Below are 15,381 nucleotides of genomic sequence, written 5' to 3' on the forward strand. Positions count from 1 at the left end.
TTGATATTTGTTCTGCTTTGGAGTATAGATATGTATTTACAGCCATACATAAGTATTATTCTATTTACGAGTATAGATATATAAGTATACTTGTATTTACAATTGTATATTGGTATGTATTGTGTTGTGCAGTCTTGGTTATATTCTATTTACAAATACATTTTTATTTTTGTTAATTCCTTTTCGGATTTATCAGATCAGGGAATGACGATTCGATACTTGATGAACCGGAACCACAGTCGAGCTTTGAACACCCATGAAGTATTGCTGCAGGTAGGTCAAATAACATACTGGTATTGTAGCTATACTATATAATAATGAATTCGCTAGTCGTGAGAGGACATCATAGGCTAGAGGTAGAAAGGATCGCTAGTCGTGAGAGGACATCATAGGCTAGTGGTAGAAAGGATCGCTAGTCGTGAGAGGACATCATAGGCTAGTAGTAGAAAGGATCGCTAGTCGTGAGAGGACATCATAGGCTAGTAGTAGAAAGGATCGCTAGTCGTGAGAGGACATCATAGGCTAGTGGTAGGAAGGATCGCTAGTCGTGAGAGGACATCATAGGCTAGTGGTAGGAAGGATCCCTAGTCGTGAGAGGACATCATAGGCTAGTAGTAGAAAGGATCGCTAATCGTGAGAGGACATCATAGGCTAGTGGTAGAAAGGATCGCTAGTCGTGAGAGGACATCATAGGCTAGTGGTAGAAAGGATCGCTAGTCGTGAGAGGACATCATAGGCTAGTGGTAGAAAGGATCACTAGTCGTGAGAGGACATCATAGGCTAGTGGTAGAAAGGATCGCTAGTCGTGAGAGGACATCATAGGCTAGTGGTAGAAAGGATCGCTAGTCGTGAGAGGACATCATAGGCTAGTGGTAGAAAGGATCACTAGTCGTGAGAGGACATCATAGGCTAGTGGTAGAAAGGATCGCTAGTCGTGAGAGGACATCATAGGCTAGTGGTAGAAAGGATCGCTAGTCGTGAGAGGACATCATAGGCTAGTGGTAGAAAGGATCACTAGTCGTGAGAGGACATCATAGGCTAGTGGTAGAAAGGATCGCTAGTCGTGAGAGGACATCATAGGCTAGTGGTAGGAAGGATCGCTAGTCGTGAGAGGACATCATAGGCTAGTGGTAGAAAGGATCGCTAGTCGTGAGAGGATATCATAGGCTAGTGGTAGGAAGGATCGCTAGTCGTGAGAGGACATCATAGGCTAGTGGTAGGAAGGATCGCTAGTCGTGAGAGGACATCATAGGCTAGTGGTAGGAAGGATCGCTAGTCGTGGGAGGACATCATAGGCTAGTGGTAGAAAGGATCGCTAGTCGTGAGAGGACATCATAGGCTAGTGGTAGAAAGGATCGCTAGTCGTGAGAGGACATCATAGGCTAGTGGTAGAAAGGATCGCTAGTCGTGAGAGGACATCATAGGCTAGTGGTAGAAAGGATCGCTAGTCGTGAGAGGACACCATAGGCTAGTGGTAGAAAGGATCGCTAGTCGTGAGAGGACATCATAGGCTAGTGGTAGAAAGGATCGCTAGTCGTGAGAGGACATCATAGGCTAGTGGTAGGAAGGATCGCTAGTCGTGAGAGGACATCATAGGCTAGTGGTAGAAAGGATCGCTAGTCGTGAGAGGACACCATAGGCTAGTGGTAGAAAGGATCGCTAGTCGTGAGAGGACATCATAGGCTAGTGGAGAAAGGATCGCTAGTCGTGAGAGGACATCATAGGCTAGTGGAGAAAGGATCGCTAGTCGTGAGAGGACACCATAGGCTAGTGGTAGAAAGGATCGCTAGTCGTGAGAGGACACCATAGGCTAGTAGTAGAAAGGATCGCTAGTCGTGAGAGGACATCATAGGCTAGTGGTAGAAAGGATCGCTAGTCGTGAGAGGACATCATAGGCTAGTAGTAGAAAGGATCGCTAGTCGTGAGAGGACATCATAGGCTAGTGGTAGGAAGGATCGCTAGTCGTGGGAGGACATCATAGGCTAGTGGAGAAAGTATCCCTAGTCGTGAGAGGACATCATAGGCTAGTGGTAGGAAGGATCGCTAGTCGTGAGAGGACACCATAGGCTAGTGGAGAAAGGATCGCTAGTCGTGAGAGGACACCATAGGCTAGTAGTAGAAAGGATCGCTAGTCGTGAGAGGACATCATAGGCTAGTGGTAGAAAGGATCTCTAGTCGTGAGAGGACATCATAGGCTAGTGGTAGGAAGGATCGCTAGTCGTGAGAGGACACCATAGGCTAGTGGTAGAAAGGATCGCTAGTCGTGAGAGGATATCATAGGCTAGTGGTAGGAAGGATCGCTAGTCGTGAGAGGACATCATAGGCTAGTGGTAGGAAGGATCGCTAGTCGTGAGAGGACATCATAGGCTAGTGGTAGAAAGGATCGCTAGTCGTGAGAGGACACCATAGGCTAGTAGTAGAAAGGATCGCTAGTCGTGAGAGGACATCATAGGCTAGTGGTAGGAAGGATCGCTAGTCGTGAGAGGACACCATAGGCTAGTGGTAGGAAGGATCGCTAGTCGTGAGAGGACATCATAGGCTAGTGGTAGAAAGGATCGCTAGTCGTGAGAGGACACCATAGGCTAGTGGTAGAAAGGATCGCTAGTCGTGAGAGGACACCATAGGCTAGTAGTAGAAAGGATCGCTATTTCGAGCCCTATAAGAAACATTACTGTCATCATTAAACAACATACTTTATATCCAGTCTACTCAACTTAAATGCGTACGTGATATGGAAGTGCAAAACAAAAATGTCTCCTGCAAGCTGTTTGGGTAATTGGTAGCTTTGGTTGTATGCTCCCTCAACAGCAGTACATCCTTGTTGCAATGAATAAAGAATAACACAATTAGTTCAATGACTATTGCTTTCCTGAAAGGTGCTGCTAACCTGCCTCAGCCAACAGAACATAGAATTCAAACAAGGGGGTAAGTAAAGTGTACATGTACAATTAAGTTGAAGAGTAAGTGTTTAGCAGCTGATTTCGTTTTCTTAACAGTATATATATTATAATCATATGTTGGTATGTATTCTGTTAACGAGTACAGATATATATTTATAATCATATAATGGTACACATTTTGTTTACTAGTATTTATATACATGTATATATACTTGTTATGTCTGGATTGCAATTTCATTAAGAAAACATTCTTAGTTTTGTTAATTCTTTTTCTGGTTTTTCAGATCAGATTATGAATATTTGAACCTTGAGGAACTAGAACCACCGTCGAGCTATGAACAGCTAGGTAGTAATGCATCATGTCAGTCGAATATATTTCTAGGTCTGTAACTGTATTATACAAAATAAATACTCATGTTGTTTGGGCATCATGGTCTAGTGGTAGCACGGTGGGCTTGTGACCAAAGGATCACTAGTTCGAGACCAAGAATAAGCACTATCGTTAAACAACACAAATTATTCCCTGATGTTCGAGTTTAAATTCATACGTGATAGGGAATGCTGAACATTATTTGCTAATCATTTAGAGAGGGGTACATTTCTGTGAAAAAAGCGGTATATCAGAACGTCAAAGTATCATATTGGTATATGTCTTTATCAGAACAAAACGTCCATTATAATTAATAAATAAAAAATGTGATGATATTTTATGAATAAAAAGTGCCGAGATAAGAAGGTCTCGAATTTTCAATAAACTAACAAAGTGTTTTCTATTGACACTGTTTCAGCCAATGCGAATACACAAGTTTCCACTGATGACAGGTATGTACGGTCGATTTACTTACGAAGGATATAAGTATGCTGTATGGCTCATACTTTGATCTCAAATTTAAACTGTACATAATCTCCATAAATTGGTAAAATACAAGATCAAAGTCATTATAATGAGGAGATATTTATGCTATGTTAGAAAATCAGAGAGGTCAATAACATGGAATTCAGATAGATTATAGCATGGTTAACTGTTAAAGAACATTGTTGTTAAGCATATTTCAAGTATTCTCTCCTATATACAACGTAATGTTATACAGAGATCACAATGATATGCATTGAATGTGAGACGTAATTGTGAAATAATTCTATAATGTATTATGTGTTTATTTAATTCGTATATATGATGGATTAGGATGAAGGGCAAAGCAATGAAATCAAAGCGCATCATGGATGCGAAATTATTTTACTTTTTTCATTGCAGACATTTGTATGAATTCCTTGGTCCAAGAACTAATGAGGTCGTGTATGAAGAACTCAGAAGGTGCGTTGGGTTAGATTTTTAATCTCTCTTGAGTAAAATGATATTTATTTTATGATTTCTTACATTAAAAAGATTATCATGTATTCATTTGCAAATTAAATATAAATTTCTAAATTACCTTTCCTTTGGCAGAACCGGAACGTCGGACGTACGAAGATACGGCTATCACACGGAGAAAGTGAAACATTTGATAAGTCTGCGTTCACTAAATGTGATGACGCCATGGCTATGACAGCGATAGATGACTTCAGCTAGACAGATACTTTAACTGAATACATGTACTACAAAATATTTATATGCTTCAAAGATGGTGTTGTAAACCCGAAATTTTCGGATGATATCTTTATAACTATAAAATAAATGTAGTTTCGTTGCGGGATATTATATATGCAACCGAAATTGTAACTTAACAATTTTTCATGTGTTATTTTTGTAATTTTCATGTTTAAATTATATAATCAGGGGATTGATCACTGTCGCATGTGGGTTAATGTTGCGCCCTATTTTTTTACTCAATAGTTTATTCATGTAAAATATACATTGTTGTACAATTATTCTGATGACGTCACATTGTTTACAGATCCTGCGTTGTGACTGCACTGCCTGACTCGAAGGCTTCATTTTGTGTTTTTTAATGTTTTTGTTAGTTTTCCCTATATTTCCATTGATCAGGTATGGTAAAACAACCTCAATCAATATGCGGTGTGCATTCAGATTTAAGAAAAAAACGCATGTACAACCAAACACTTCTAACTATACCTGATGTCTTAGAAAATGATCTGTCAATAATTAATTGAATTAAAAACGATCCATTGCATTCGTCTATCAACGTTTGTTCGTTTCTATATGCCGATTTCGATACCTAAGATATCAAAGAGCTCCAATATTAAAGCATGAACATTAACATTTGCTCTATAAATCGTCTTAGATGACCCTACTACCCAATATGAATACTTATGAAACAAATAAGAGCGTGAAGGTATTCGTTCGAGAATAACGAAAAGTGTGGTATATTTTTACGGAAATGACAAACATCGTCAAAATTATCAAAAAAAGAAGTCAAGTAATTATAATCTGCACCTCGTCACTCACCAGTTGATATCGCCGTTATGTAGCTGTACGTGAATTAATAGAAGAATGTACAACACTTTTGCACGATGTCTAAGTGCGATGAGCTAGTGTATCACGTTTATTTGTACGGCAAATTAAGTTAGTCGAGTGCTCTGCCCATATTTACTGATCAAGTGTTAATGTAGTCATTCGTGCCGGTCATGTGACCACGCGGGTAATAGAGGACCGACGAAACATCCCGATAAGGACGTTACACACCTAAAATTAAAATCCGGTCGAGAAAACAAACAGAACTTACGAGGAAAGTTTCAAAGAATTTATTTATTAAAAAAAACCATAACGATTTTTGTTCTGTTTAATTATAAATCCAACATTAACCCACATGCGTTATCAAGTTACCGATATACATTAAGTAAAATAGTTTATATATACTCTTTAGATATCTATTACATAGGGAGATAGTGACATATGATTATGTAAGAAAAAGTTCAACATTAGTATATCTAAGCTGAAGGAAGGATAACGGAAATAACAATTTAGCAGTTAAGTATCCATGATTCGTCATCCGCCACCACCACTTCACAACAGCATGCATTGCTTAGTCATCTAAGATATTTTTGTCTGCCTGCTTTGAACTTTTACCCTGCACGAAGCATTAAAAATTTGTCTTTATCAAAATAATTATAAAGATAAACTAGCATTTGCGTAAGCCTGGAGTATGCTCAGAGAGTGAAGATCGTTTGTTGCAACAGGTTAACACGCAAAGACAAACATAAAATAATATTATTGTTTAAATGTCATTGATTTAATGACTGATAAACTGAGTCCACAATATATCATTATTCAAAATGAATAATGTTTGACGTTATAGAAAATTCAGTGTATTTAATGAGTACAAAGTGTAGCAACAAAGATGGGGTACACATTATGGCTGTAAGTCTCGCTCTAGATAAAAAGATAAAGGGTGGGGTAAAAAGGGAAGGTTTTACAAGCCCAAATTGTCATCAGAATGTGAATAGCTGAAAGATACTTGGAGACGCATGAGCAATCTTTTTCTAAATACAAGGTGATGACGCGTGCGCAGAGTCCCAACTAGGCAGTGAACATTTCTGATTGGTCCGTAGACCAAACGTCCCATATGGTTGGTCAGTCAGGACAGTGACACCAATTCTGTTCATCCCAATGCACTGACCACGCGTGATGATTCCCTAAAGGATAAGACATGCATGTCCAGTAACACGTAATAGCTATAGTTAGCCACAGTTGGTCAGAAACTGGGAGATGACCCCTCACTGAAATAGTAACATCTTTGTCTAATTGACTAGAGTCAGCCTGATTTTCAGCTAACCAAATAGATTCAATTGTATTAATGCAATTTTATTAAGATATAAAAGTACAAAAAAGAAAACACCCACTTACACCAATGCATGTTATAAATTGCATGTATGTAATACAAAACATAATCAATAATATCGATGTTTATTTTGTTTATCAAATTTTGATTAAAGGATTAAAATATGTGTTTTGTGTTATCAAACCTTCCCTTATGTATATTCAGTGATGTTTTCTTATTATTTTAATAAAAGAATGCCTAGGAAAATTGAATAATTCTTTTCTGAGTTATGCAGTTGTTCCGGTGTAATTCTGATCTTTATTCATATGTGCATGACCGCTAAGCTTTGGACAACTCTATCTCATCCGGGTTATGCGCCATAACATAACACTACCTACTTAAGGAAGCGTCATCTTTTTACGTAGCACAATCATGTTGCAAATGAATAATGTCATCAATTTCCCCTCTTATTTCATCTGAAATTGATGATGGCGTGCCATTTTTCACAAAAAAAAATTAACATGTCATTTTATGTGTATAACCGTTGATGACAAATGATGTTCGGTTAAAAGTACGTCAACGAAATAGTCAACATTCTAAAGCAAAATTTCGAAAAATTTGAGCAAATTTGGAACTATTCGAAACCAGGTTATTTCTGTTAACTGCGAGGATCTTTAGTTGACAAATATATACCGCCTGACAAATGGTGGCGAATCGCAAAACATGTATTGCATCTCAAAGACAAATGGGACACTGTTACTCATTCACGGCGAACTGAAAATGTATCCTTCTCTTTTACCCCATATTCGTAACTGATAACTATGCTGACGTGTTACCAATGATTGTCTCAACCACCACACAGTGTCGTTACTTTCAACATCACCGAAGAAGATTTCACGACCAACTAAATCTCATCATTACCAACATAATGACCGTTAAACAAAAACATATCAAACAGACCATATCATTACCAACAAACACGCAGGCCCCGAAACCATCCCTCGTAAATTTTGTTAAAAGGTGTTTCCCATTCACTAATAAAGCCCTTTCCACATAATATTCAATAAGTCAATATCCTCTGGAATACTTCCTAATATCTGAAAATATGCCCATGTTACCCCTATATAAAGGTAAAGGATTGACTCTTTCCTTACTTTGTGTTCTTTCCGGATTCCGTACCGGAAGTAGTTATTAGGCTCGCCCCCGGAAGTTTAAACAAAATGGCAGACTACATGTGCATTTTTGGTGTGTTGTTATTTTCATATAGACACAGAAAGGTTAGTGTTATCTTTGTACATGATTAAGAAATATTTAACAACATAATATCTAGATAAGATTTATCACTCTAAAACGACCTACACTCTGATACCTAAAATGCAAATGTAGCAAGCCGCCATATTGCTTACATTAAGAAAATATCAACTATTACTCTACCGGAAAAAAACACATAAAACAAACGAAAGAAAAATGATTTAACCACCAAAGTTTTTGTTTCAAAAGCTTTGAACACATTTTATAAACCATTGCATTTGGTAATTGTTTTTATCTGTTGATGCTGTCAACAAATCAACACTTTTTAAAACGTCAACTTAGTCTGTCGACTATAGTCGACATCGGGGAGGAGGGATACCATTTTTACGTCGACTATAGTCGACAACGGTACTGCAAGAGTTAAGGTGCAATCCATCTGATTATAGGATATCTCTGTTCCTCTTATTTTCAGCAAAATATAAGAAAAGGTCTTCATGCTTGATTATCTCTCTATAGATAAAATTATTTCTAAAAATCAATAAGATGCAAAGGATTGAACAATATATGAACTCCTGGTTCTTTACGATGCAATTACAAATCAGTTAGATAAATGTAAAGATATGAAATCTGAATAACTTGGTGTCGTCCGAAAAGAGATTTACATCTGACTAAATAGTATCTGGTAGGCCATTAATGCAGATGCCAAACACTGTTGGAACGTGTACCGATCCCTGTGGAACTCCGGAGGATACATCGCTCCAGTTGGAATACTTGCCCTTTAAAGTAACTCTCTGTTTTTCTGTTGACGATGGAGCTGGCCGTACATTTGATAAATGTTTCACTGGTTACATAAGATGACATTTTGCTTAAAAGTCTTATGTGCGGAACAGTATCGAATGCCTTCTGAAAATGTTTCATGTTTATCATTAGCCAGATGTATCGTATTATTTTAACCATATCCGGTAAAATAATTAAACAATAACTTTTAACTAAAACCTGCTTTATTGTCTGCTTAGATTGTCATTGGCACGTTCCTGGTTATCATTAATCCAGTCGATAATGTAAAACAGGCATCAATACTCGCCGAACTAACTGTTCAAAGATCTGTCACCTCACCACTAAATGGATAAAAAAAAAATGATTTACGCATGTGGGTTAATGTTGCGTCCCGTTTTGTTGCTCATTAGTGTATTCATGTAAAATATACATTGTTGTACATTGTTGCAACTTGTACATTCCAATGACGTCACATTGTTTACAGATCCCGCGTTGTATCTGCACTGCCCGACATGAAGGCTTCATTCTGTGTTTTTTAGTGTTTTTGTTAGTTTTCTGATAATTCAATTGATCAGGTATGATTAAACAACCCCAATCAATATGAGGTGTGAATGTAATTTTAAGTTTAAACCGCATGTCAGTGCATTCGTGATCGCAGCTTCGATCGGCTGTCATGGCAACGATGAGGACGGTGGTTTCATCACAGTGACGAATTTACAACCTTGCACGTGTACAGCCGAAAACTTCTAACTATACCTTATGTCTTTGGAAATCATCTGTAATTAATTAATTGAATTAATTACGATCCATTGCATTCGTTTATTAACGTTTGTTCTTTTCTATATGCCGATTTCGATACTTAAAACACTGAAGAGTTCCAATATTGGAGAATGAACATTAACACTTGCTCTATGAATCGTCCTAGAGCACCCGACTACCCTAAATCAATACTTATGAAACAGGTAAGAGCGTGAAGGTAATTGTATGAGAACAACGAAAAGTGCTATACATTCTTACGAAAATGAAAAACATCGTCAAAATTACTTAAAAAGTAGTCAATTAATCGACACTTCTTCAATTAACACCAGTTTATAACGCCGTTATGTAACCATACTTGAATAAACAGAAGAATGTACAGCACTTTTTCTCGGTTTCTTAGCACGATGAATAAGTGTATCATATTTGTTTGTACGACAAAATACGTTGGTCGGGTGCTCTGGCCATATTTACCGACCAAGTGTTAATGTAGTCCTTCGTGCCGGTCACGTGACCACGCGAGAACACGAGGAACGACGAAAACATCCCGATAAAGACGTTGGACACCTAACATTAAAATCTGATCAAGAAAACAAACAGAACTAACCGGGAAATCATTAAATATTGAATTTATATTAAAACATGACGTTTTTTGTTCTTTTTAATTATAAATGCAACATTAACCCACATGCGTAACTGCACGTGCATACACATATGTGGAAATACATATGATATTGTCTAGGCTAAGGCGTTAATGAAGGAAAACAAAATCCGTGGTGGTCTTTTAAAAGACATGCTGGGCACAATATCTTATCTTGGTCAAACATGTATAACCCCGGGCAGGAATATCAATCATGCTCTGCATTACGGAGACTGTTTTGTACATTTTGTAAGCAGAGTCTAAAATTTTACATTTACGTATATTTTCTTCTGATTTGTTTCTCCTGACAAGAATTAATTATCTAACTGTATTGTATGTTCAATAGGAACTCGTGTATACACGTGTAAGTATGGCAATTGTTAACTATACACGTGTATACATGTTGTGATTGTGTGTGTCTCGGTTAATGTATGTCTAATGTAGCAATGTGTTGATCTTGTTAGCTCTCCAAAAGAGGCTTACTTCCCGTTAATTACACTATCGTTTACATTGGCATTTAAAAATATCTGTTAAAGGCAATCAGTTGTCTACACTTCGTAGGAGATACGGATAATAATAATTAAGAAAATCAATTAAAGAATGTAAATCGGAGAGTTCATATACTACAGAACTGTGTAGTATGAGTATACAGCACCTTAAAATGTTTGATTAATTTCATATGAATTACGTTTAACTATGGTAGAAATCTATACCAGGTACTTTTAAACCGGGTACCAAATTTTCAAATTTCAAGTGCTGAAGAGTGTTTATGCGATTTTCGCTTGCAGATATATCCTTACCGAAGTAATATATTATCAAATATTTCCAAATTCAATGGGTTCAATTTTGTCATTTCTTAAAATGTCATTAAGTAGTCCATGTCGGTTATCTACTCCTTTAACATCAGACGTCGCCGCTCTGACAACTAATTGCGTGTGCTTACACATTGTATATATTTTTGAAATGTACAGATAGAAAATTACACGTGATAATTAAAAGCTATTTAGAAAAAAAATGTTCTACGAAGAAAACCCAAATCCATACACGTTTTTAGTTCTCTGGGGCTATTTATAGCCCCGAGAACTATCGCAATCGGTCGAAAAAATTGCTGCTTTGCACCTCTTAAACAGATTTTAGCCTAACTGTGCATTCTAGGCTGTGTGTGGTGATGCCAGGTTATAGGTATTCTGAAGTTGTTGCGTTGATAACAATAAAAAGTATTCGATATCAACTGGAATTCTTTTAATTGAAGAACATTTTGGTTTTAATGTCTATTTTTAGTAACAACGGTGAAGCACCTGTATGCCAGTGTATGTACATTTATAAGCTATACCTCCCACTAGGCGACACCGGTGGGTTAATCCCTCATCAACCACACTTATGAGTCGTTTTGACTCTTTATTATCGCTATCTTATAAGGTCTTTGAATAAAATTTCTTTTCTATAAAAGTAGTAAATATGAACGTATTTTGAATAATTTCAATTACCTCAAATGTAAACATGCAGATCCTCAAAATGTCTACTAAAACTATTGTTTATAACGTACACGTATTGACAACATAAACATCATTTGGACAACGACAGCTAAAGAAATACGTTCAACGTAAGAATAAAGCGAACACAAATCGTTGATGATCAATTTTGAATTTCTTCAGTTATTGATTTTTAATTTATTATAAATTTAATCGATTATTTGGTTACTGATTGATTGATGGTCGGTTGATTGTTGATTTACGGTTGGCCACTGAGTGGAAACTTTGAAATCTTAGCTGGGAAAGTCGTAAGAGCTGCACTGTAAAAGATCGTCTACAGTTGAGATGTTGGTTCTAACAAAATTATAATAAAATACAAAGTCAATTTAATTACATTTATGATGAGGATTCAGTAAGTTAATAAGCACTTTATTTTGAGGGGGAGGGCTTCTTAATTTTGGTATACATTGTATAGACAACGAGCCAGTTTACTCCTTTTGAGTAAGAATACATATCACGTGACCAGCGAAAGCGTCACTACCATTTTTACAAAGAGATCAGGTAAAAAGTAAGAAGCCCTATTCATTTTTTAAAGTTCATCAGAGTTCATAGTTCAGCGATTGTGTTTACCTTTGGGTTTCCAATGTGGTGGTTCACGTGTCTGTGTTAGGACATAGTTATATAAGAAGGCTAAAGGACGATGTTTCAAGACAGGGTAATCGCCCAGGGAAAATCTGAACTTACGGGCTTCTGAGGTTTCTGTAAGATTTTTAGGGAAAGGTGGCGGTAAAGTTAATGATATCGCTTCCCGGTTATTTTCTGATCACTTAGCCGTTCAACAACCTGATGCAGTAGTGCTACAGATAGGCGGCAATGATGTGGATTGTTTGGGTTCTGATCCAGTTAAGATCGCTATGGACATTATTTCGGTAGCGGAGTGGATAATGATAGGTTTCGGTGTACGACATGTGTGTATCATGCAGCTTCTATTCCGGAAGGCCACGAGGAACATTCCTATCAATATTTACAGCGCAAGAGTTTGTACGGTAAACAGGGCCATCAAGGCAAACCTAATGAACAATGCGTCCATCCATTACCACAAACATAGAGGGTTAAAACAGTCTGAGGTGGACATTTTTCAGCCCGATGGGGTGCATCTGAATCGGCAATATGGCGTCCCTAAATATGTACGCAGTGTCAGAGGTGCAGTTAGTAAACATTAGGGTGTTGTAGTGTAATAATTATCTGGTCCTGTTTTTATATCTAGTGTGCATTGAATTTGAGCATGCTTATAAACGGTAATCGGCGGTGATGTAACATGTTTACATTCACAGGAGAATCTATTTATAGTCACGGTTCGCTGCTGTAGGCCCCACTGCGTGTGTATCACACACATACATGTGAAGGTCGGAGCGGACAGTTAGATTCTACGATTGTCAGTGGCTGCGGTAATAACTTTGCCAGGTACCTGCATGTGTGTTTTATATGTCACATGTTGATTTCCCGTTAGGGTGTCATGGTTGTGTTTGTTTACAGTACTGTGTGAGAGTAGAGCTTAATGTTATTTGTACTTGGTAGGCCATAGGTGGGTCTAGTGTTAACTAGACAACATTGTTTTGGCCAAATTGTACTGTATTTTTGCACACGGGGTACGGAAAGTTTGATAGCATCAGGTTTATTACCCTGGTAAGTTTAATTCACAGCCAGACGAAATAGTTGTTTTTCAGAATGATGATTCAGAGGGTTTGCGGTGGAATTGAGGATCGCACAATGTAAAATAATGCTTCACATGTTTGTGTAAGATCAAAGTTGTGTACAAACTACTTTCCAATAGTTTGGTTGTACTATTTTCTCTTTTGGGGAAATTACATAACAGAAAATAGTACTAATTATAAAGCTGTTTTAGGTATCAATATCATCAGCAAAACAGTGGTTTGTTTATATATACATATATAAAAAAAAAAACAGATTAACTTATCATATGTGTCTGTTTCTTTTCCTTGATATCTTATCATATGTGTGTGTTTCTTTTCAAATGAGGAAATAAACATGCCACCAACAAGGAAAAAAAGAGCAGCAGCACTGCGGCACTCCATCCTACGGCCTCAGTCCAACCAAGAGGAAGAGATAACTTTAGGCCCACAAGGGACAAACAGGGCCACTACAACAGCTTCCAACGATAACAGTAACAACACGGCGTCAGCCACAAATACCCCATCAGTCTCAGTTATAGTAACTGAACTGCTTGAAGAATGAAAGCAGAAGGCCTTGTCATGAGGCCACAAACAACAGCCGCTACAGGGTCTGGGGCGCAGTTGGTAAATGGACCAGCAGCGTCCACTGCACCAGTGATAGTAAGGCCACCACCAACAGCCGCTGCAGGGTCTGAGGCACAGTTGTTGCATGGACCAGCATCGTCTTCTGTGACACTTGGCCAGCAAACAGCAATGGGGATCAACCATGAAGATCATACATCGCCCATTGTAGATCAAGCGATAGAGGAGATAACAGGTACACCAGCTCATAATTCAGTACCAACCTTTATCAATATCTCCCGCCCCCTGGATATACATGTTGACCTGCGCATCAAACAAAAAATCTGGGCTGAGCAATTTATTGAGTTTGGCTCATTACTTCAGAGCAAAGGCCCAGAACAATTCGATATTACCGTTCAGTCCAATACGTTGGCATTGGTACCAAAACCAAAACCAACGCTAATTAAAACTATTGACCAATGGACGTCCGCCTTCCAAATTTTTGTAACTATCACCACACAAGCTAAACCTGAGTTAGCTGGCCCATTAATAAAGTATGCGAGTACAGTGCAACATGTATCCAGGAAGGCGGGAGATGCGGCGGCTATCGCCTATGATGTTAATTTTAGAAGATGGAGACAGGCAGCTCCACAACAACTTCCTTATGATCAGGTGAATCAAGAGTTATTTTAGAGGCCATGACCTATAGTTTGTCTCGAAAAACCCAGGGGGGGGGGGGGGGGGGGGGGGGGGCATCACAACGCTGGTTCACAGAACCAAACTGGTCAACAAAACCAGGATAAAGTTTGTTTCGCCTTCCAAAAAAAGGGGTTTTGTAACAGACCCCGCTGCAATTTCAAACATGCATGTAAGAACTGCGGTGGGGCACATTCCTAAAACCAGTTAAGGGAACAATTTCAACCATAACACCGGTTAGGTTTGACAGACTAGCATTATTCCTAGCAGGTTTTGATAAGAATACATTTGCAATTTTAGCAGAAGGATTTACAAAGGGGTTTTCCTTAAATTATAATGGACCTCGAACATATAGGTTCAGTATTGCATGCCCCTTTCCTAAACGGCCTTTTGAAAATTTACAAATTTCTCCCTTGGGTTTAGTCCCAAAAAAAGAAAAAGGAGCATTCAGGCTGATCCATCATTTGTCATTTCCCGAAGGGGGCTCCATAAACGATGGCATACACGATGCTGATAAAAGTGTTCAACACCAAACTTTAGACGATGCTATATGTCTTATAAACAAATTTGGTGCAGGATGTCTACTTTCCAAGACTGACCTAGAGTCTGCATTTAGAATAATACCCATTTGTCCATCGGATTATGAGTTGTTGGGAATGAAAATAGGAAATTTTTATTACTATGATCAAGGTCTGCCTATGGGGTGTGCTATATCTTATCAGGTTTTAGAGAAATTAAGTTCAGCCTTACATTGGATAATGATGAGCTATTTCAAAGCTCCAGGGGTAGTACATGTCCTAGAAGATTTTTTTGTTTCTTAGTCCCGCAAGTACAGACCAATGTAAACTGGCACTTGACAATTACCAAACAATGTGTAAACAGGTGGGGGTCCCCATTAAAAAAGAAAAAAACAGT

At 38.0% G+C, this 15,381-nt stretch overlaps 1 protein-coding gene and 1 long non-coding RNA gene across 2 annotated transcripts in view; both read left to right on the forward strand.

Moving 5' to 3' along the window:
* Positions 1 to 2,933, forward strand: part of LOC117340637 — a 14,855-nt gene extending 11,922 nt beyond the window's left edge. Inside the window, exons 3-4 of the mRNA XM_033902400.1 lie at positions 197 to 273; positions 2,877 to 2,933. Coding sequence (XP_033758291.1) covers positions 197 to 273; positions 2,877 to 2,933 — 134 coding nt within the window. The remainder of the gene's footprint in view (positions 1 to 196; positions 274 to 2,876) is intronic.
* Positions 2,934 to 3,183: 250 nt separating this feature from the next.
* On the forward strand, positions 3,184 to 4,533 carry LOC117340841. The gene is made up of 3 exons (XR_004535483.1): positions 3,184 to 3,246; positions 3,689 to 3,722; positions 4,156 to 4,533. It is a non-coding gene; the product is annotated as an uncharacterized LOC117340841 (long non-coding RNA).
* The last annotated feature ends 10,848 nt before the right edge of the window (positions 4,534 to 15,381 follow it).

This window comes from Pecten maximus, chromosome 13 (assembly GCF_902652985.1).
Source record: "Pecten maximus chromosome 13, xPecMax1.1, whole genome shotgun sequence".
NCBI classification, from domain to species: domain Eukaryota; kingdom Metazoa; phylum Mollusca; class Bivalvia; order Pectinida; family Pectinidae; genus Pecten; species Pecten maximus.